Source organism: Nymphalis io, chromosome 18 (genome assembly GCF_905147045.1).
Source record: "Nymphalis io chromosome 18, ilAglIoxx1.1, whole genome shotgun sequence".
Taxonomy (NCBI): Eukaryota; Metazoa; Arthropoda; class Insecta; order Lepidoptera; family Nymphalidae; genus Nymphalis; species Nymphalis io.
The window spans coordinates 7,181,925-7,207,528 of NC_065905.1; the positions used below are offsets into that span (position 1 = coordinate 7,181,925).

Sequence of the window (25,604 nt, forward strand, 5' to 3'; positions counted from 1 at the left end):
CTGTCCTTATTCTTATATATATAAGCGTTACTAAGCGGCATATTAACATGATACTTTTCAATATAAATTTACCTATGCAGAACATTTAAACTATACATAGTATATTATATGAAGTGCATCCGTATACGGATCAAAATCAAAACGATCAATCGAATCAATACAAAAATATTTACTAATAGAAAAAAAAACTTAATATAATATATGTTGTTTATTTTATGTGTTTATTAATTTTAAATAAAAAATAAGTTCATTTCGAAAGTGAAAACAAATATATACTTTTTTAAATAACTTTTCCTTTCAAATGACTTTCTAATCGTTAAGTTTTATATATTTAAGACCACCCTCCGGCAATATCGGTGAAAGACTGTATTATATCGAAAATATGTGAACCATGTTAGAAATTTAATTATTTTAATAGAAACCGATACTATTACATAAGAATAATTGATTGAATACAGACATCCAACACTAAAGGGAAAAAATAGATTGTAATAATGGTCCACGACAAATATTTACATGTAGAAGACTAATTTCTAATAGTTATAATATAATTTGACTTTCTCTTATCAAATCGCAATAGATCATCGATATTACCACACGATCATATGCGTCGATAAACGAGTGAAGATTTTATCCGCGCCCATGAAAGTACGCCAGAGGCGGCAAGAAATTATAATCATTATAAAATTATTTATTGAAAATATTCGCGCGAAGAGTTGTATACAGATGTCATACAATACGCTAAAGGCGAACGATGCATTGTTGATATATTCGTGCGAATACGTCTTAACTCAATTCTCAATACAAAACCCGAAACAGCTGTCATTGTAAATCTCAGGACCGTCGCCGGTAGCGCCACAAGCGCTTGAGATAAAATACCCAATGTCATGTAATTGACATATGAATAAACATGCTCTTTTTATGGCGCTTAAATCATCATTACAAGTCATTCCGTTTCGCGAATATGAAAGAAAAATTGCAGTAAAAACTCGTAATATGCGAATCGTTATGGATTTTGACATTTTAATGTTTACTGATTACGCTTAAGACAATTTGCAGTTTATATGAAGTGTTTGTCATTTGTCTTCGAGCCTTGTCCTCGTGGACTTTTTAAAAATTATTTAATACACCAACGGTGACTGATTCCTCAACATCTGAGTGATGAGGAAGGTGATGTATTAGCTTATTGTACATAGAGAGTCGAGATGATAATTGTGGTTAGAACGCCCCCTGAGGAGAGCTCCGCCGAGCCGCGAGCGGAGCAAAGCACGGGAGAGGCCGCGGATGTGTTAGATCAACACGATCCCGCAGCCCCTCCGATCCGTTCCGAGGACGGGCATCGCAGAAGTTTTAGTGGGTAAGAATTCCACATAACCCTGTCCCCCCACCATGGGAGCTAGGTACCTTTCTGAGGGTTTCCACTGCGTGAAAAAAAAACGAAAAAAGTGGTTTGAACGCGTGAAGTTAAAAGATGTTTGCTGGTTCAAACCCAGGCAAGCAGCACTGTGTTTTCATGTGCTTATTTTTTGTTTACCATTCATCTCATGCTCGGTGGTGAAGGAAGACATCATAAAAAACCTTCTTGTAGGGAGAGAAGGCCTTAGCCCATCAGTGTGACATTAACACGCTGTGTGCCCTTTCTTTTTTATACAGATTACACAAACTCAGATAGATCTCCACATATAAAAGTTGTAGTCATTGCGATTGAGCAAATTATGGAAAAATACAAGTTAGGAATTCTTAAAATAAAATAAGAATAAGTTCTCAATTTAAATATTCAATTTCACATATAAAAAAAAATTATAACTGCATCGACAATGTTAGTTAAATTTCAACCATTATCAATATACTTTGTTAAAATGATATCCACATTTTTTTTAATAATATTCATATTTTTCATCTCTATTCGTATTCTCTCAATCACTCGTCATAGCTTCCTTGTATTCCTTCATTCATTGTAGCAGATTGTTGGATGCTGATTAATGTATCCCTCATGATACATTAATCAGCATCCAACAATCTGCTACAATCTCACTAGTGACTTCATCGCGGACCGGTGTCAAGGTCGGCTTTGAACTGACCGTACATTTACTTACTGATTTCTGCGTGATTAATGGATTATTCGTACTAAGATGTACAGACAGCAAAACAATATTTTTTGTAAAGTATATTTTTTTTTATTTTTAGAACAAATATGGGTAGTTTCTATGCACGGCTGCGGTAAATAGTACCTTTTCGCCTCACGTTCGGGTGTTTTCTGTGGGTGACAATTTGGCATACACAATTTCATGACAATAATGGTTGAGTAGTTAAGACATTAAAATGTAATAAACAAATAAACAAACAAACTCACTTTTTATATTTCATCGCATTTATGATATGAGTAAGGATTAATTTTCATTAATAGGTATAATTTAATTGAATATGATCAACGAAATACGTTTTTCGCCGGTGTAGTGGCAAAAATAGTTACCAAACTGCTTAAAAGTCAGTTAAAATTTTGACTGTAGACACGGTCAAATGATTATTGCGTTATTCGTATCTTTATTATCGATAAACTAGTAATAACAAATTTCCGTTTTTTCAAAAGTCAATACATCCTTGCTAAGGCAATTATATGAAATAAAATCCCGTAGATGGTTTTAACTTAGCAATAAATATATTTAAATCACATGTTAAAAAAACATTAATAATACTTTTTTATTCAACTGTTTTCGATAGCATAAATAATTGCAATGATATTTTAATATTTTTTTACTAATAGTACTGCTTTTAATAGCCAATAGTTCGATTTTTTAATTAAGATGAAATCATTGAACCTTATTAATGTCTGTATTAAAAACGAAATAATTAACAGTATTCAAAATAATCTGTACAAGTCCTGGGTAACATTTTTTGCATTGAAATTATTATTTGAACATTTACAGATTTTAATTGAGTGTGACTAAATGTTTTAAAGAAAACAATTATAATTAACATCGGAATCAATTTTTTTTATGTTTTTTACGTACATTGAAACGTTTAAAACTTTTTTGCAAACATAATTACATTTAACCATATATATTTTATTTTTAAAAACAGATTTGATTTATCGTCTAAGATTTTTGTTTAATTATTTTTCAATATTCTATCATTGACTGTTAAATATAAAAATTATATTAATAACTACTACATACCTACGCATATTATATCGCAAAGAACACTTCCTTATTACTTTACTTGTCCTGCGTCGTCGCAGTAACGTAGAAAATAAATTCAGCTACTGTACAATTCTCAACGGGAACCGGAGTGCCATTCTTCTAACTTATAATAGCAACCGCAAATGGATTGTGTTGGTAGAATTGGAAATTAGTTAAACGCCAACGATTACGTTTCGATTCTATTGCGATAAACTACCTCAGGGGCTAACCAATAGCTTTAAGGCGCGAGAGTGTAAACACCAACGACAACGCCAACAACAAAAAAAACAATTATCTTAAAATCTGTATCCTTTTAAAATACACTATCGCGACAATGAATAAATAAACTTTTCTTTCAAGACATGAAAATAAAATGAAGTCATTCATACCTTAAGTGATATGCAATGTCGGAGTCGGTACTATATAATCTATATATATCATATTTAATTACTTTAAATGATAGGTTGATCGCAACTTGAATCAATATTGGTTATAAGTAATTTTAAAATTACTAGTTCGGTTTTTAACCCACAATTACCAATAATAAGGTATTGTGAAGAATTTCAATCAACCTTCATTTCTCGAAAGGCCATTTTAAAATTTGTTTACGGATATTTTCGACATTTTTTTATGAAATACTAGTAAGAATTAAAATATGCTTGGAGTTTTATGATAAAGATGAAAAAACATCATGAGACATAATCACATTTCTAGGGAGATCAATAACATCTATCGCAGGCGACAACTGGCATGTGCCATTCTGTATGTACATTCCATTAAAATTGTAATGCTGAATCTTCAGTTACATCAAACTACTAAGCTTTATCAAATAATATAAATATACACCTAAAGACTTAATTTATTAGTATTAAAAAACGCTTGTAATTTTGACGGCAAAGTGGTCAGGATCAAACTTGCGACTTCCATGTCACCGCTTAAATATTGCCAAGCTGATAAGACTTCAAAGAGAGACGTATCCTTAATCCACTATTCTAATTAACTTAATCTGAACATATTTTTCCAATCATCTTTAATTGTTCCATTCTGTCACATATCTGTTGATACATTTTATTACATATTAATTAATTATTCCAATTATTATTCAATCATAGACTATTATATAGAGTTTCCTGATCGTGTAACGCATTGCCCAATTACCACGGGACGTTACCCAAGCACACGATACTAACGTGTAGCGTTACTTCCTTTTGTACACACGTACACACACGCATAACCAAATATATAGCAGTAATCAAATTCACAATCATTTATATAAGAGACAAATAAATCTGCTTTAACGGTAATTTTATAATACGGGTATTTCTAAAAGCGTAATTTATTTCTGTCTTTGTGTTTAAGCAACTGAATAGATTAAAAAAAAATTAAAGATTAAGCCGAATTAAGCGTCACTAAAACCACCCCGCTCAGGTTACGGCATAGTTCACGGAAAAAAAATTCTACCACGGTCTGTGTCTTTTTAATTTCCTTTATATATTATATATATTGATCTCTTATAACTCCTTTACAATTATTATTTATTTTCGTCTATAATTATTATGGTCAATGTCACATATCACTTTTTTTAATTTCACGGCACGTTTTCTGCGGTGAGTTCGGAGTTTTTTTTATAGAATAGGAAGGCGGAAGAGCATATGGGTCACCTGATGGTAAGTGGTCACCAACGCCTATAATTACACTAGCTCACTCACCCTTCAAACTGGAACACAATAATACCAAGTACTGCTTGCGGAAGAATATCTGATGAAAGGGTGCTAACTACCCAGAAGAGCTTGCAAGAAGCCACCAGTAATACTTCAAAATCCTTTCAAAATAGTTTTTATTTAAAATTAGCAGCTTTATCAATTTATTATAATCCTATAATTGCTTTGGTTTTTACACCTCAACTTCGACCTCAAATGCACATTGGTAAATCGAAATACCCACTATTGAGTTCATTGACCACGTTTTTAATCACGAGTTACGAGGTGTTATTAAAAAACATGATTTCTTTAAAACGTTAAGAATTGTGGGAAATCGACAACAATGAAAGAGTTATTCCAAGAGTTCCGTTATGACAATATTAAAACCATAATTTTTAATAACACGTTATCATTTTTATTATTCGAGCTCAATTTTTCACATTACTTGATAGGGTAAGTTTCCAATTATATAAGCTGGCAACTCATATAGACGAATCATTTAAAATTATCGCAGTCCAACAAACCCACCCAAAAAGGCGGTGTAAAGTTTAATTGTCACTCAAGTAAATATATTATTTATAGAAATATATTTATTGACAACATGCAAAATGAATAATGTCGTAGATCTGTTGTTGACAAAATATTGTATCATAAGATATATTCACCTTACACATCAAGTGCATTGTGTGTTTATGGACGTGTGTGTGTTATCGACTTTATACTGATCTACATACATGTTGTGTTTGTGTGCATTACTATATAATTTAATTAAGTTTTTCTCAAGTGCAAATTGCTATTGAAAATTATTAAGCGCGAAATAAAATTCACAATAAGCAACTTCATCGAGCTCACACTTGACAGTTATCACGCGCCGTGAAGCGAAGCAACGCAAGAAATGCGTTACATCGGTTACAATTATGAGATTTCATCTTAGTTACATGATTTCCCTGAGAAATTAAAATGTAAGCGTCATACAATTTATATTGAATTCTTTCACAATTTTTTAACGAAATTATAGGGTTGCCACATTAAACTAATTTAGTTACGAACTCGGTCATTTCATTGTTCCTTAGTCTAATTGACGAATAGTTTCAAAATTATTAATTTTGACAATTAAAACATTTCTAATCATGACTATTATTCTAACGGATTTGTTAATTAAAGAAAAAGATTCATTGATATGTTTATTGTGCTTAAGTGATTATTTTCTATAGTGATTGTTTTATGTCCAGACCGCATTAAAATTGACATATATTTAGGATTACTGATGACTATGAACAATTTTATAGATCAGCTTTGGCTTTGGATTATGACAGTTAAACGTATACATATAGAGCAAATAAATTATAAAGTTGACGGTAGTGTGAGTGACCCTGGCTAAGCTAAGGAGTAGTTCAATCAATCAATCAACAGCCAATCGTTGTCCACTGCTGAACATAGGCCTCTCCCAAGGTGCGCCAAAGCTTAAAGGAGTAGTTGTTAACTGTTAACTTTTAGTTAACTGATATTGCAGATATCACATATATACGTCATTTTAAATCAAGAATATAATATAAATAAGTTTGATAATATTAAGAATGGCAGTGATAAACACATTCCGGACTGTTAATATTTCATTGAAGTGAAAACTTCTTTAGTCGCGTTGCGCTGGTTTATCTTAGGGGATAGATTCGTGGCTTCGCGTCACTGGCATGCTAATGTTAATATAATGAAATCGTTGAAAGTACAAATAATTTAAGTATTGTGAAAATTAATGAGAATAATAATGATTGAAATTTACGTAAATACTAAGAGTATATAAAAATAATATAAGTGTATTTTAATTATTTAAATAATAAATTTAAATTAAGCTGTATAAATATTTTGTACCGAGTTTGTGACATACTGTGTATTTTAATGAATGCAAAAGCTATATAATAAAAAAGGATAGAATTATTACTTGGAGTGCCAATAGATGTGGAAATCGGACAAATATATTTAACAGTTACAAGTTTTCACTCCGACAATCCCTCTGACTACCTGTTTTTTATGCTTCATACTGAGTAATGTAAAACAGCAGTACGATATATGGTGACAATGTCTGTGGGCAGTAGTGACCACTCCACATCACCAGCCCATTTGCCAGTTTACCCACCTGATACAGTAACAAAAAATTATAATAATAAAAAAACAATTAATGGTATGAAGATAAAATACGCCAGCCCTACCTTACTTGTTTGTTTTGTTGATAAAAGGTTTTGGTAATTTGGGTTAAGAAGTTACTCTTGGTGCAAAATGCTAATTTTGTAACGAGAATTAGATTACGGGGTGTCCGTGTTTATAAAAAACATGTAATGATGACGTATCCATCTGCTATTGGCTGCTGAGTTGCAAATATATTTTTTTGTTTGCGTAATCATATTCAGACGGTTACAAAATTGTTTTTAAATCAAGTTGGCACTTGCAAGCTAATATGGAATATGGTTTAATGGGTGATATGTTATATATACTTATAAGATATACTTTAATTCAGATTATATTTTTCTATTCCAATAAATGAAAATATTAATAAGAAATATACACTGTATATTTCTTACCAATATTTTCATTTATTGGAATAGAAAAATATAATAATAGTATATATATGTATACGTTAAACACCTTATTTTATTTACAGGTAATCCTGACCAATCTCTTTCCAAGACAAGACTTAGAGATTTTATGAAAGTTAAAATTTTAAATATATTTTTATAAGGCTACATAATTTTATAACATACTTCAAAATTATTATTTCTTTAATGTCTTTAATGTTTTTTTTAATATCAACACCTATCTAGATTCTAGACGACATCGAGTTACATAAAAACTTACGGAATACAAACAATATTTACGAAAACCAGGAGCCAATTCTACTAAACATATTGTCACTTTATCGCAATCGAGTCGAAACGTAATTTTTGCTGTTTAGCCTATTCTAAAATTTAATTATCCACTATTGACGGATTAACAATTAAGTTTATTTTAAAATTGCGGGATATCCGATCTATAGAATTAAATATTTAAATAGTCGAAATTGGACTGAAAATCGAATTGGGAACTTATTGTAAACATACATTAGTAGAATTGGTCCCTAGAACTAAACTTATATAAACCAAGAGTTTTAAAACAATAAAATACAAAATGACGCATCAAAACCGGTGGCTAGAATTAAACTTTTCTATTCTGGATTTAAAGAAAGCTGACATTTCGTATCTATGGTACATATCGTATTTTGCAAAGTTTATATAAACGAAAGTAGCTCTTATTACTGATAAATTAAAGCCTATATTATGAAATAGTAGCACGATTTCGCTCACGGCGCTTTCCTTGTAGGGAAGGCATTGTTTTAAAATACAATTGGAAAGATCATTGTACCGCTTTTTGAATAATATTATTAGTAAGTAAGTATGATTCATTGATTTAATTTCTTCATACATTTATTTATTAGCTAGATATTACTAAACTTTTGTGATAAGAACCTCCTTGTCCTGAACCTCAAACGATTTAACATTTTTTATTGCAGAATATAAACTGACTAATGCATATTATAACTATTCCTAATGGTGACCACGATAACCGTTACTTAGATCTGCGGTTACACGGGCTCACTTATTTTTATCGGCTATCCGAAGTTTATACCGACTTAAAAGCAAGAAGGAGGTTCTAAGTTTTTGTCATGTTAAGATAACAACTTACTTATGAGTTTCGGCAAATTTGTCTTTGAAAAAAAACTAAATACAGTGGATTCAACATTTTTTTTTTCAATTAAAAGAAGTCGTTTTTTTGATACAATTCTAAGATTTCTTAAGAAACGCGATAATAAACTAACTGTTCTAAAAAACTAGAGATCGCCTATTTCCTTAATAAATAAAAATATTGTTTGTATCTCATAGAGGACACTATGCGTTCCGAAACTATTCATCTGATTGTGATGTGATTGCGTTATTGATGTTTGTATTTTAACACAAATGTTTCTCTATTCCTAATAAACAAAAACTCAACAGAAAAAAATGATCCTAGAGAAAAATTTAACTGTTGAGGATCCGACGAACGCTACGAGCTATTGCAATTTGAGGCGAATGAAAAATCGGTCGAGATATTGTGGTCTCGCCCACCACTGCGGTAGGTCGTCTTATACGGCTACCTTAGTATAATCGCATTCCGTTAGCATTTTAATAACCCGTAGTGTCGGAAAACCACAAGCAAAGTAATTTTCGGAAGGATTGGCCTTAAATAGACTGGTGAAGAAGGTGGCTTATGAAGTGTAATGTAAATACTTAACTGACTGATATGTAAGATAACGCTGCTATATATAAATAGGAACTAAACGCAAAATAAAACTCTACAAAATACATATTATGATTTGTATAACGTTATATAATTAAAAGTTACAAACAAGACACGAGACACGTCATTTTTTTTTTTTCAAAACTCAAACAGATTATCGCAAACTGTCGACTGTGGACAAGTTTATCTGCAAAGCAAATCTTACACACGTCAGACGCTATTGAAATCTAAAAAAGTTGTGTTGACGTGCGGCTGATACGAATTAATTTATTTAAATTCATCAAATAATATTATATCATTTGATTGTATCTAATAAATAGGCAAAAACAGAACGGTTTAGTGCCTTTTTTCCTGTATTTTTTCACCTATTTTCTTTTTATACAATAAAGGGGTACCTAATACGGGGGGGGGGGGGGGGCCTTAGGGTCTTCGCATTTTAATATTTATTTCTTTCAAATTATAATTCACGAGTCGTCACATGATTGAGATCATGTAATCTTTATTCGGATTCAAGTCATCTAACCTCATTCAATCCGCATACATGATAAATAGTATCCTGTCTAATCCTTAATACAGTGATAAAATAAACATTCGAGCTGCGTGTGCGCACATCCTGTTACGCGGCGCTACTTTTGCAAAAATATATAAGTTCAGTGTGCTACACGTGCATATGTGCAAAGTGTGTATGAGTGTGTGTAGTATTAATTGGCATCATGAACTTAGAAATGGATGGGTTTCAACACCATATTATTGTGTTTTTGACTTATTTGCCACTGCACTAAAAGAAGACTTTACTGGTGGTAGGGCTTTGTGCAAGCTCGTCTGGGTAGGTACCACCCACTCATCAGATATTCTACCGCAAAACAGCAGTACTTGATATTGTTGTGTTCCGGTCTGAAGGGTGAGTGAGCCAGTGTAATTACAGGCACAAGGGACATAAAATCTTAGTTCCAAAGGTTGCTGGCGCATTGGCTATAAGCGATGGTTGACATTTCTTACAATGCCAATGTCTAAGGGCGTTTGGTGACCACTTACCATCAGGTGGCCCATATGCTCGTCCACCTTCCTATTCTATAAAAAAAAAAAGAAGAATCTTTTACTAACAAAAGATAATATTACACTAAATATATAATATATATATATATATATATATATATATATATATATATATATATATATATAATATAATGTATATAATTCATTGTGGAGTTTTTTTATGTGATATAAACAAACTGCTTTATATACAGACAGCAAATATGGGTTTCAAACTGGACATCCGATTAGAGATACGTAATTCTACCTGCAATTCAAACAAGTCTTTACAAAATAAACTCTCTTCCGCTAATTTAGAGTACTATTTTGCATACAGCACGATATGATAAATTGAATAGATTAGGGTACTATATTTGTACTGTGCAAAAATGATAAGCAGCTTATTGAAATATGACCTTTATTTGTATCTTATAAGAGCTAAAATAGCATGATATCTTTAAATCACATCTTTCAGGATACGACGTTCACGGAATGTATATAAGCGAACGTAAGACGTTCGTTCTGATAGTAAATATTAGAGAATTCAAAACAGAAGTAACAAGGAAATATATGTTTGTTATTATCTTTAAAGGATTTAACACAAGTGCATAATACAGGTGCACTCTTATAAATCAGACGGCATTCCGATGCCACCTGTCAAAGTTCAACCAATAACCAACAGCTTTACGTACTTCCAAGGTATCTAAGCAGAAAACAATTAAATTTTATTAGTTGTAACCTCATTCTTTAGTAGTATTATTGTAATTTTTTTTTTTTTTTTATATTCGCCGGGAGGGCAAATGACTCTACTCCACCTGATGGTAAGTGGTAGTAGAGTCCAAATTCTATAGTAGGATCCGATTACGTAATCCCATTACTCGGAAAGTACGTTAGTCCTACGATTGTATTATTATCATTTGTTTCGGTTTTTCGACCATTGTAAATAAGGATGTATATGTAAATTCTATTACATATTCCAATCGGAGAGGGAGTAAAGATAAATCAACCTAAGATTTATATATTATATGCGATTTACTAATAGCTTTGTTATATTATGAACAGCACATACGAAGATACAAACAAGTTATTCATTAATATATCTTTATACTAACACTATTCCGCTTAACTTTTAAAAGTGAACATAAGTATGTTCACTTTAACTTTACTTCCAAAGTTTTGATAACAACTTCGCCGACATTCAAAACGCCATTTATTCGCGAATCGATAATGAATATCATAGAGTATTGAATAACTCGACTCGAATTTGTTTTATGTGCATTTAATTCTTTTGTGGTTAGAATAGGTTATATTCTTTTTTCAAAATGGCCGTCGCGCGCAATATTCGGTCAAGAGGGTACATAATGCGTCCTGAATCACAAATTATCATTCGTAACTTTTTAATTTATATTTTAATAGCCCTCTTGAGCAAATATCAGAAGCCTTTATGACGATATAATACAAATAATTGGCTTTAAAACTTTATTTAACTTAACTTAATTGGATTCTGTAAAGAAATACGCAATATAGATCTTGAGTAATATATTATTTTATACACTTACAATGTTTTATATTTTACGTGTCTTCTTCATCGAAATTTTTTAGACTTACCTGCAACAAGATAAACAGAAATTAATAATAACATAAAGTCATTAAAATTGAATTAAATAATATAGAATAAAATACCGAAAAATAGTTACTTTATTTTCATATATTTATTAGTTAATGATTATACATGCCAATAGTAATTAATAAGCGTAATATTTTTTATCCGTAGATTCTCATATAAAACGCTGAAGATATTTTCAGTTATTTTAACGCGCTAATCGTGCTAAAAATGTACAAATCGAATTGGAAAAGTATTTTTTTGCTTTAATAATACATTTACTTAGATAGGTTAAAGACTATCTAACAACGCGCTATGTACCACGGAGGCGGAGCAGTAACAATTAAGTCGGGAGAAACGCGTGTAACAGTTTTATAAATATATATTTTTAATATGAGCTTTAAATAAAACATCATAATTCACTTCACCGTCGAGCTGAAGTGACTTTATTCACTCCACCGACAGTCAACAACCCTTACCCCACCGAAATAACATCCTTTAGTAATATTCTTATGTATCATTCAGAATATTCGTCGAAAGTAACAAACACATCGCTCTTGGCTGCTTATTGTTATATCCGTGTATGAACCGATCTTAAACAAGCAGATCCTGACATTAAACTGGGACAAACGAACATACAAACTTTCAAATTTTTAATTTTATTAAGTATATCAATATTATGAGGTAATGACATTAAATGATACAGTAAAACATAAATTACGACAGTATTTTACAGTGTATTCATTTTAATTATTCTTTTTAGGTTATTTGCGCAATAAAAGACACACGGAATTTTAAAATATAATTTAATAAACAGTGTATCTACTACTATTTAGCTTTTATTACATGCGATAATTAAAAATGTATATTTGAATGTATTCAATATACCAGTGCTGGCAAGAGGTCTTCTCTCCTGTTAAGGGAAAGACTTATTATACCAATCGCGATGTTCCAGTACGATTTGTCACACAATTTAAACGCATGAAAACTCATTCATGCTTGACCGGATTAAGAATCGCGATCTATAATCAAGACACATTTGCCGAATGAACCATATCGGCACAACTTACTTTAGTCGCTTTGCCGACCCAAAGGTTTGCATTAAGGTAAAGCTCTCCGATATTTGCATAATGATCTTGTTTTCATACTAATATAACAACGGTTATGAATAAATTATTATATACAAGAACATGTATATTACGCTTGGCACGTCATTAGTTCAAATTTAAAGCGAGTGAAACTGTGTAACGCAGTATTCCTATATAATAATATTATATACTGATAACTATTCCGAACCACCCTGCATATTCTGGTTTAAGTTATATCTATGTATATTGGTTGAGTATTTTTTTATTAGGCAATATAAAAATAACGTCATATACATATATAGATCTATATATATTAACATACATAATAAAACGTATACATTTAGGTATATTACATATAATCTAGTTGATTAATAGCTAATCTTTACATACAAATTAAATAAATGAATACTTAAAAAAACATTTTAAAAAACAAGCTTTTATAAACAAAATTTAAGTCCATTGCAGAGTTTGAGACCAATTCAGTGAGTAGAATAAAGTAATAAAAGTGCATTTTGATAGAAACTGAAGCAATACGTAAAATTTTATTCTAATTCAACTTGCGAAATTTCACCAAAACAAACCAATAAGCATTGCATGTTAAGTAAACGCTTGTTAAAAGAATTCGAACTTAAATCTGCAACATTGTATTCAAGTAAATAAACCTTTATTTAATCCCAATCAACACATAATTACATAAAGCCTTCTGTATAAACGTATCAATCATTACATTCGACGATGTTCCGTTTAAGGTTGCCTCAATATCGTTTACCGGAATCGAACCGGCGACACATCACTGACAGTGATGCATAACGATAATAATCTCCATTAATGGTGTAATGAGTAGTGATTGTGTTAATGGTAAAATTATTCGGACGCAAGTGTTAATGAACAATCGTGTAGTGTTATAAGGAAATGTCAAAATTTAAAGTATTTTATAATTGCTTTCTGAAAATCTCATTTTAATAGTTAAGTATAACCAGTGACAATGTTAAAATATATATTTAAATGCAAAACTATTTAACTTATTTGGGCTTACAACCTGTCCAACATGTCCAACGCAAGTAGATTCGGAAGTTAATAAACAAAATGGCGATATAACTGTTGACATTCGAATTTTTTTCGAATTGAATTTTTGTAATTTTTGTTATTCATGTTATATACATTATACCGCTTTATATAAATAAGCAAAGAAAAAACAGTCGGTATCTTTATCTATGTTTGTCAAACGATTTTCTTCTTTTTTTTTTGTTTGGTTTAATATTGCCGAGCTTAAGTAAATAATAATTAAAAAAAAAAGAAACGGTATGTTATTATTGTTCATGTTTATAGAAGTTATTATGATCCAATAGTAAATTGAATACAACTAGTAAATAGTAAATTATAAGTAATCATATGTAAAGTTCTAAGTATTTTAAAGTTTTAAATTATAGCTATTAAAAATGCTGTCTACCTGCCATTTTATTTAATTTTGTTAAACGCGGTATTGTAATAGCTATAGCTAGTCTATATTAATTCGGAAAGAATAGTTGACATTGAAAAAACATTTCTCATTTTTGATATCATAAGCAACTTCTTATATGCATAGCTGTAGAAATAATTAATTATTATTAATCATTTTCACTACAAAAATTACTAACATAAATATTAATATAACTTTTGATGGTTATTTCATTGAAAACAAAATTTAAATATTGAAATCATTCTGTACCCAAAATTATATCATAATGACGTAATTTATTAGTTTCCTTGTATGATAACAATAGCCACATGACAGCGACAAATGACAGTACATGACATTAGAGATGGGAGATCTGACAGCTGACAGTATGTCAAGACCTGCCCCTCTGTTTCTTGTCTTTTTGACAAACGTCGTTCAAAAATGTCAATTGTCTGTCGAGAACATCAAACTTTTATTTTGTAAGTTTGAATAGCTTAAACGAAAAAAAAACTGCAAAAAATTAGTAATTTTATATTTCCCTCTGTAGGATGTATATGTTTTGAAAAATTATTAAAAATATTTAAATTGTATAAGCGTCCAACAATAAGAAGTTAATTGACAAGCTTGGGGCGAAGCCAATATATAAGCCAAATAATTGTAAAATTGTATTTATTTTGAAGAATCGTTTGAATATATATATATATCATTCATCTCATTTTCGGAAATTACTATTACATACATAAACGCATTACATAAACGCTATTACTATTTGATGCCCCGTCTTCCTTCCTACTTTTCAGCACTAGAAGATGGCAACACTATACAAACTAGTAACAGTAACAATACCAGTGAAATCTTTTAATTATACCTAATTATCAACACCTCATTCATTGTATTACGAAAACGTAAAGTTCAAAGGCGTGCTATCGTCACATAATTTATGTGGTGACAGTAATTACGGTGACCACCGTCATTTTCCGGTGGTACCGTTGAAATGTCAATTAAAAGTGATCTCTTCATGGAGGTCGAGGTCAGATACAATGTTACCCTATACGTTATTGTACAATGTTGTCGACACCTTATGAGGGTGGCTCATAAAGTGTATGGATATATCATTAAGTTATTAAAAAATGTTTAATTATAGCTCTGCCAATTACTGCTTTTGTATTGTGTTTTGCGCTTTATAAAATTACAATTTCTTTTACAAGGACTTTCTGTGCCAGATTTCTTTGATTTATGATTTTGTCAAAAACGTTATAGAATCTATTGGCTATCCACGTACAGATTCATTTCTAACAACTTGAGAATTGCAATGAGCAGATCTCGGCAAGTAGGACTGTGTCTTACATTGCTAAAGTTTTTGTTCGCATCGGAGATCGAAAACTTTGTAACAAAACTGTAGGTTATGGTCGTTTGCTTGTGTTGTTTTTCTAATATATTAATTGTAGGACAAGTCCAGGCAAGCACTACTGAGTTTTCATGTGTTTAATTTGTGTTTATAATTCATCTCGTGCTCGAAGTAGCTCGGTGAAGGAGATCATAATGAGATAGCGTACGTGTGTCGTAAGATTTATTATTTTAGTTCAGCTACATTTTTGTTTACATTCTATTGACAGTAAATATTAATATATTTTTTTTTATAGAATAGGAAGGCGGACGAGCATATGGGCCACCTGATGGTAAGTGGTCACCAACGCTCTTAGACATTGGCATTGTAAGAAATGTCAACCATCGCTTACATATCCAATGCGCCACCAACCTTGGGAACTAAGATTTTATGTCCCTTGTGCCTGTAATTACACTGGCTCACTCACCCTTCAAACCGGAACAACAATATCAAGTATTGCTGTTTTGCGGTAGAATATCTGATGAGTGGGTGGTACCTATCCAGACGAGCTTGCACAAAGCTCTACCACCAGTAGTACCACCATATATAATTCAATTGAAATATTAGCGAACCTAACTAACGGTCTCGGTCGTGGGAACCAATCCTATCTCATGAACTTGATTATTCAAATGTCATTCGCCATTGGCCAGGCTGTTTATAGGCTTGGTATTCGCTTGTTCATATTGTATAGCTTTATCGATTTTATAATCGACTTCGACAATCGAATACGTATTACGATTAATGAATACCTATTATATATAAATATTATAATAATATTCAAGATTACTAAATGGCAAGTTGATAAGAACAGAAGATTAAATCCGATCACGTTAGATGAAATAAGTAATTTTAGATGTTATTAAATTCATTTGAAAACATGCTGTTTTTACACTGGCATTATTAAACCAACAATACAAATTATCTATGTTTGCCTAAAAAAACTCCGGCCAGTGAACCCTTATTAGTTATATAAATAAATATGTAGATTATACATAGTAGAAGCTGCCTGTTATTGATTTAGTAACAGAAGTAATAAATAATAATAATAAGCAAGTTGAAAGCCTTAACTTGACCGTAGTCAAGTTACCCAAATCCATAAATATTACTAAGTATTTAACAATGCACAAAAGACCCGCATTCCAGAAGCCTCGCTGACCTAGGCTATATGTTCGAGCTAGACGTACCCTAGATACCAATAGGAATTCCTATCAAATACGCAAAACAATTGATTAATCCTTGAAACATTCAGGACTTATGCTATCACTTTACTAAATATAAATAAAAGTTTAACAAACTTCAACTCGTATAAGCGTTTATAAATACTCTGCCTGATATATATGCACATAAAAGTAAAGCGAGAGTCTCTAAATATTCCACTGGGCAAAAGCTTCTCCTCCTTTAAAGAAGGTTTGAAGTGTATACCACCACGCTGTAAGGGATGTATTAAGTTTGTGGATACACATGTAATTCACGTGTTCTAGCCAAAGAACTATCTTGACTCACGTATTATAATATATGATACATTATTATATGTTTATAAACTTAAAATTACATAAATCAATATCTATCTATGAATACAATGAGTGTATTTAAGGCTAAAAATAAAGGCTAATGTTGATGAATAACCACAAAGGGAACCAATAATATTTTAAACGAGTTCTTAAAATAATGTTTTATTCAATACCGAAAACAAGGCTTGGGAAATTATCTACAGGATTCCATTGATATACGAACAGACAGACAACGGTTTGAATCGTAATGGATTCGCGAAAACTATATCGAATTCAGACACGCAAACATCTGCTACGCAACTTGAATGAACAAATATGTTCATATAATCGGCTCTGTGGATTCCTGTGTTTTTTTGTTTTGGTTAGAACGAGATAGCAGAAACAAGCAGTCGAAATTAATCGTATTGTCTCTTGTCGATATTTGAACAACAGAAGCTGTCATTACTAATATGGCTAATATTTGTTTTCGTAGTCACTTCTCGTCCATGCTCCCTTCTTATTCTCAATAATATGTATATTTTATAGATAAACTTTATGAATATTAACATATCCAAATGAACATCTCTAAAAATTAAAAAAAAAATGTCAGTGTTGTGCGACGACAAGGCTATTTTAGTAAGACAAAACCCTTTTAATGCTAGGACTAAACTTGCGACTACATTGCTAGTTGACCCGAATACTGCTGAACTATTAAGGTTGGTCTATTACAATTGTATTAACAAATATTATATCTATTTATTATCAAACATATTTTATCCATCATAAAGTATCTGTATACATTTTTGTGGTAGATGATTAAAGTAAATACTTCCGCAATAAATACCGCAAGCGACCTCTCGAAATCATAACGAGACTGAAATCTATGAAAATCTTTAGAAACCCATAATAACTAATGGTACAATATTTATTATAGCTCAAATTAAACGTGCTATTTTATATAGGTACTTTCAACATAAATTATTTCGTAGTATTAAACCCATAATCTTACACGTTACGTTTTGGTAACCTGCGCCGGCGCCTCCGCCCGCGCTTTACCAATTGCCACCTATAGTTACAGCGAACAAAATGAAACATATACACATCTTATTCCAATAAACGCAAGAGCTATTTTTCTATATTTTTCGTCGCCCACCGTACTAACTGATCGACAAGGACGATTATTCATTCCATTTAAGTTTATTGCTACAATAAATACTGAATTTAGCGATTATATTGAGTGACATAGTTAACGGAACCTACGCGTGAACGACCAATTATCCGCTATTATTATCTCAACAGTTTTACTAGATTTAAATATAACGTTTTCAACGTAATAATTACTTCGTTTCATAAACTAAGTGCACATACTGCCTTAGACATCAGTTTTAGATTAAAATATTTAATTTCATACATATGTATCAAGGTACATAATAAATACTTGCATACTTAACTTTAATATAAATTGATTTGATTATAGGCAAACGAGCAAATGGGCGTCCGGATAGTGACGACTATAGCCACGCAAAATTAAAAAAAAAAACCTCCCCGTATAATTAACAACTACGGAATCAAAGATCCCTTGTGCCTGTTATTGTACTCGTCCAATCACTCTTCAAATCACAGTAATGGATGGCTGGTACCCACCGGATACCCTCATCGTTTACAAATGAAAATCAAGTAACTTGTCACTCAAATATTTTTATTTTTTGTTGCTAGTGATTTTCTGAAGAATTGTTTTCTGTTTTTTTTAATTCTCTCCCCGGTTCTTCTCAGGTCTGGGTATTTTCTTTTCCGAACTCGTGATAGTTTTTAATTTAACAATCAATAAGTAAATTTTATGCTCCTTAACTAAAAAAGGGAATTTAATTTGAATTTCGAACACAGAAATTGCCAACCATTTTCGTCTCGTCAAAACTCAGCCTAATATTGATCATGTTACTAAGATGAAACGAGCTGAACCGTGTTGTCGTTTGCGTGGAGGATAATAAGGGATACCGTTTATCGAAAGACACCTGTTGGTTTTTCGGAATAAGAAGCGTTGCGTGGCAGTTGCAGCAACATGCGATTACGGATAGTGATATAATTAAAAATAATTACTCGTAATTTAAATAATTAATGAATGCACAAAAAACAAATTTTATTTGGTTTAAATATATTATAATTTAGCGTATTGTTACAAAATTTGCGAAACAGCTTAAAACAATAAAAGTTAACAGTTACAAAATAATATTTGTTTAGCTGAGGTTGCGACTGGCGCTAATGAGACGCCGAGTACTCGAGGCCGTCAGTAAATGAAAAATACGAGTATTTCATAATGCGCTTTGCAACATACTTAACATGTACTGAATTTACAGTAAAAGCCTGTGAATGTCCCACTGCTGAGCTCCTCTCCCTTTTTGAGAAGGTTCGGACCTTATTCCACCACGCTGCTCCAAAGCGGGTTGGTGGAATACACATGTGGCAGAGTTTCGGTCAAACTAGACACATGCAGGTTTCCTCACGATATTTTCCTTCGCCGTCAAGCACGAGATGAATTATAAACATAAATTAAGCACATGAAAATTCAGTGGTGCTTGCCCGAGTTTGAACCCACGATCATCGTTTAAGATTCTCGCGTTCTAACCATTAGGCCATCTCGGCTTTACTGAATTTACATGATTTGAAAAAAATCGTTTTCGTCGTGAGTTTCCTCTTTAGAACTCAATATCAGTTTCACAAAAGCATCAAGAATGAATCTCAATATGAGACACATCACGTTTGCTCTATTCAGACAACATTTCTAAAAACACGTAAATCTTTAAGTAGCTTAGCAATTCTGGTAAAATAAAATCAAATGCAAGTGCAACGCTACCATGATTTTTTTAGAGTATAGGTTGGCGAGCATATGGCCACCTGATGATAAATGATCATCAACGCCCATAGGCATTGGCATTGTAAAAAATGTTAACCACCGCTTACATCGCCAATGCGCCACCAACCTTGGGAACTAAGATGTTATGTCCCTTGTGCCTGTAACAGCACTGGCTCGCTCACTCTTCAAACCGGAACAGAACAATAACAAGTACTGCTGTTTTGCAATATAATATCTGATGAGTAGGTGGTACCTACCCAGAAGGGTATGTATGGTTGATGGTACTATGCGAGAAACTTAAACGCAGGCATTAATAACAACTTTACAGAACGATTAGCAGTGTAAGATCTGCCCTATGATCTCATCTAGCTAGCCAACGCGGAAGTCAAATTTGTCAGTTTTCATCAGCACTGTACTAAACAGTAAGTGCTAAACAAATGAAGTGCATGTTGTGCCTTCCATACGCAAAGGTCGCAAGCCACACGCTTTATATTAGCTTAACTTGTACCTAATAAAATCAGTATATAAATACGCATAGGGAATCGTTTTGTTTCTATTCTATTTCTTTTTATTTTTATTAATAACACAAGGCTCGTCAATAGCTTTGAAACAAAACGATAGACAGACAGGACAAAAATGGGAAATACTGAAAGGCATGTCTTTGCCTATATATAAATAGTAAACATATTTAACACAATAAGAGACAAATAAACGAACAAAATCTTCAGCCTTATAAGTATATACAAACTAAAACATAGTCATCATATATAAATATAAACAGTCACAAATTAAGTATCTTCCTTTGTTTTTATAAAAATGTAATCAGTTAAAAGTAGTTCATTAACATGATTCATTTGGTTTTCAGAAGTTGACGCATGCGCACGCCCACGCTATTTACTCATTCACTCCGAACTTCACTCATTCGACACTGGGTTATCTTTATAGGATATGACTAGAAAGATAGTACTTTAAGTATTTTTGTAGAAAACATGTATATGGTTTTATTAGGAATGGCGAAGGTTTTATGATATCTACTCGTATAACAGTGTAATGTATTTTGTAGTTTCCGTTTGCGGCTTCACCCGTGTGTGAAGGGGGGAATGATAGGTACTCATGTCCTTTACTGTATACCTGATGGTGTGTACGCTGTTGAGTAGTTAAAACGTGAAAGCGTAAAAAAACAAACTAATAAACAAAGTCACTTCCGCATATATAATATTAATAATAAGTTATAGATAATATTTTTTTTAATATTGAATTAGGTGAAAATTTTGGTAGCAATCGAAAATATTCAGGTTTATAAACAAAATAATGCAAAAGATTTTCTCCATATACATTAAATTTTGTGTCGGTATATCTATTACATTCCGTTTAATTTGCCACAATATTTCTTTCGGGTACATTAAATAAAAAAAATTATATGAAAATTTGCAATGTGTTTCCACAAAAAAAAATATAATGTGTTAATACCGTATTAAATTACATTTGTCTGAATAAATACATATAATATAACAATTAGAAGAAATCCCTTAAAATATATTTTTTCCCTTATAACATTTTTAAAACATAAGCAAACTACGTAGAACGTTATAACATGAATGTGTCCAAATTTACAATTACAATCAAATCCCACTAATACAAAAGCCTATAAATGATGTGATTCCTACAATTACCGTATAATTATTGTATTTAAATTTAGAAATACTTAGAATAAATAAATAAGAACGCGTGACCTTTTAACAGTTATCACTACGCATTCCTCGTTTACGAAATTGCGATTATATTCCGAATAGTAATGCGTTTGAGCAATACTCCAAGAAGTGGTTGACAAACAAACGCTTGATAATCTGACAGACGTTTAATAAAATGTCACGGGACGTTGCGAAATCGGACGATATATTCAAATGGTATATAAATATTCATTGATATGTACTAGTTACTTGTATAACTATACTAGCGGCTCATACTGACTGCCCTAATAATTGTTATAAATATAAATGGAATATTAAATTTATTTCATATTTTGAACACACTATAAATATATATTTTATAGATTATATTTGGGTTTTAGGTTTAATCGTATTTTTACGGCTAATTGCCTATTGTTAAACCACGTCATTACGTTGTACCACTTCATTAATTATTGCAACAAAACTCATCGATGACATTTTGTATTTTATAATTGCAAAGAATCAAACTCTGCTATTTCGTTTTATCGTCCGCCATCTTTACGAGTAGATATATTTTGATATCATTTGACGTCATGTAGTCTGTGAAATAATATATATGTACTCTTGTTCCTTAATTATTAATTCATCATTCTATATAGTAACACAATTCGATAACAAATTTCCTTGAGGTGTTATCAATATAATTGTATTTATTAATAACGTACGAATGCTCGTTTTCTTTAGTGTGTAGAATATCGTTTTATCGTGGCCAGAGGCCAATGAAATAGTTTTTGATAACAGTATCAATTAAGATACATGCTATCAAAACATTAACATATTTTGATGATTAAGCAATGCCGTAACGAAAGGAACAATAAATGAAACCAAATACTTCGTTATGACGTTGCAGCTATGAATGTTATTGCAAGCTATAAGATATTTTATAAATGTCTTTTTTCTGACCTTTTGGCGGTTACTGATAATTTCTCGAAATATCCGATGCCTTTTTTTATTGGCCCGGGGAATTAAACCATGAAACTTTCAGCCAATAACTAATAAAGACGTCATACTCATGACTATACTATTTCTATGTCATTTTCGTATACCTATCTAATTTGTCCCCATAATTTCTGCACAAACAAATCGGAAGACAGCGAATGAGGTCACAATTATTTGTCTAAGATATTCATAACAGTACTAATATCTAATTCGTTATTGATAATAATATAATTCAACAGTACTGATTAAGTAAAAAAGCAACACTATATAATTAAAAAGCTAGTAAATAGCTTAGGTTTTTTTATGTACACATAAATGTTCGGTTTTCTTCGGATTATATTCGTTTATGCATATATTGAGTTGAGACTTTGTATGATTGTTTTTAACGTTTGCGTAAAGGCTTCTAACGTATAACCATCAACGAAGAGTAGGAAATTGGGGTAATTTTTAGGAAGGAAGAACTGTATTTAATATGTACTAAGCGTTACCACAAACTGACCACTGAACCAAGATACGTCAGTATAACTGACGTCAATGGGACAAAGTTTAGTACATTTCATTGTCCCTTGTTGAACACGTACGTGAGGAAACTAACAATTAATATCATTCATTCATTAAAATATTATATTTCGTATGTGTTATTTGAATATACAATATTTGTTGCGATATTGAAATTAAAACAAAAATATGAACAGCCGTGCTATTTATTTTGTTATATAGTGTGTTTTTGTGTTGCTGATTAGGAGACATTTAGTACATAAAACTTAATTTAACTAAACACACACACTGGCAGTGTTGGTTGAATATCTGTTTCAATATGAGTCTCCGCCAATAAGAAATGGAGGAATATGGTGGCATAAGCTCTTAATACTCTCCTTTAACGGAGAGCAGACCTCAGTCCAGCAGTGGATCGTTACCATATCGTTACTCCTTTTAATTGTAATGTAAAATATATATTATGTTACTGTAACTGAACGCTATAACGATTCTACTATTAAAATAAACTCGAGCTAACCAAATGATTGGACCTAGTTAAGTCTTAAGTGACTTGTCAGTATGACCTAAGAAAGGGATAATATTTACTAATGTCGCAAAAAAAAACTACAAAGAATACAGATAAGATAATACGAAAGATATCATATATCTACAAATTAGCTACAATAATATTTCCGGAACAATATTTGACAAACAAACAACATTGTACAATTCGAGGGAAACACATTCAATGGCTATCTGTGAACACTAACATTTGACATAATATTAACACACAATGTTAAATCGTTCTGAAACATTGGCTTTAAGGGTGAGACCCTTACCTGAATGCAACTAAAGCTAATTATTGTTCACCAATCTGAGATCAAAGATTTATTTTATATGATCTATATTATAAATGCGAAAGTAACTCTTACTCTGTCTGTCTGTCTGTTACGCTATCACGGCTAAGCCACTAAACCGATTTTGATGAAATTTGGTATGAAGCTTAAGCCTTGAAAGGGGAAATACCTTTTTATACCTAATACCTAAGATACAAATTGGAATAAATATAAGAAACATAAATGAAACAAGAAATTTTATCGCCATAAAATTACATTTAATAAGTTAACAGATGAATGAACAAAGTTCTTCGATAAAATTCGTACCGGTAAACAAATCAGCTATGCTTCGAAGTCGCCTTAACTTAATTTGCTCGTCCGTAACAAAGCTGTGTTTTTGATTATCCATTAGTGACTTGCGAAATTAAATAATCATTAAATGCAAAAAGTCTGTGAAGTAATAAAAACTTTAGCTAAACTTTTTGCAGTGGAAAAATATCTATTTCTTTAAGTTTTGAAAACATCTCTTAAATTACAATTGATTGCTTTGATTAGGATAACGGGATAAACTCCTAAACCGAAACAGTATATTTCTTTACTAAAACCATACATTAAAAAGTAAAGTATAGCCAGTGTCTCACTGCTGGCCTAATGTATCTATTTTTAAAGAGAAGTGTATTCCTCCACAATTCTAATGGAATATTCCAATAATTAATAAAAATGTACTTTTAAATAATCTTTGAGCAATTTTGTAACAACTGTGTGCTTACATTTTTTTTAATAAATCAATTGGCTGCTCCTAATATAAGATAAAAGTATAAATAACCCTTCATAATTTTTAGTTTATTTTGGTTTTTATTGTGTTCGTTTCGTAACATGACATACTATGCTGTATTTTATAGATGTTTTAGGGATTTTTAAGTATAAAAAACTTACCCTGCATAAAGCGACGCCTGTGTCCAATCTATCCAAGAAATTATCAGCATTAATACGTAGTTCAGGGTAAAGGACAGTCAGCCATTCTGCCAAGTCTTCTTTCATAGCGTAGAGGTACTCCTCAGAGGACTTGAAAGGCCTAAAAGGCCGAGCCTCGAGGAGAACAGCGCCGGCGCTCGCCATTTTTTCTGGTGTTCTTAATGGGCACAGGACATTACTGGATCTGAAACAATAAAATCATAGATAAGACCTGAATTACTTATACATTCGATACAAATATACAATAAAATCCACAAAAATCATCAAGGTTGAGAATCCAATCCTTCCCCTTAAAAGAAGAGTAGGTTTTTGCCCAGCTGTGAAACATTTATGGACTGTTAGTGACAAAATTATAGGCGGATATGTATGTATATATTAATTACTAATAGATTTAAATAGATTTTGGCTTACATTTTAGAATATAATACTAAAAATATGTTCATTATTAAAATATCATAATATATTTTTAAAGACAAAATGTATGAATGAATAAATGTAAGAGCTTGTAGACGTATTCACTATGGCGAAATTACCAATTCGCACAAACAAATTAAGAACAATGAGGCTGTGCAAA

At 31.5% G+C, this 25,604-nt stretch overlaps 1 protein-coding gene across 3 annotated transcripts in view; it reads right to left on the reverse strand.

The window, feature by feature from the left end:
* LOC126775213 (GAS2-like protein pickled eggs) overlaps positions 1-25,604 on the reverse strand; it is a 124,898-nt gene that overhangs the window by 36,741 nt on the left and 62,553 nt on the right. For all 3 annotated transcript variants that reach the window (XM_050496999.1, XM_050496998.1, XM_050497000.1), the window contains one exon: positions 24,992-25,214. In XM_050496999.1, coding sequence (XP_050352956.1) covers positions 24,992-25,214 — 223 coding nt within the window. The remainder of the gene's footprint in view (positions 1-24,991; positions 25,215-25,604) is intronic.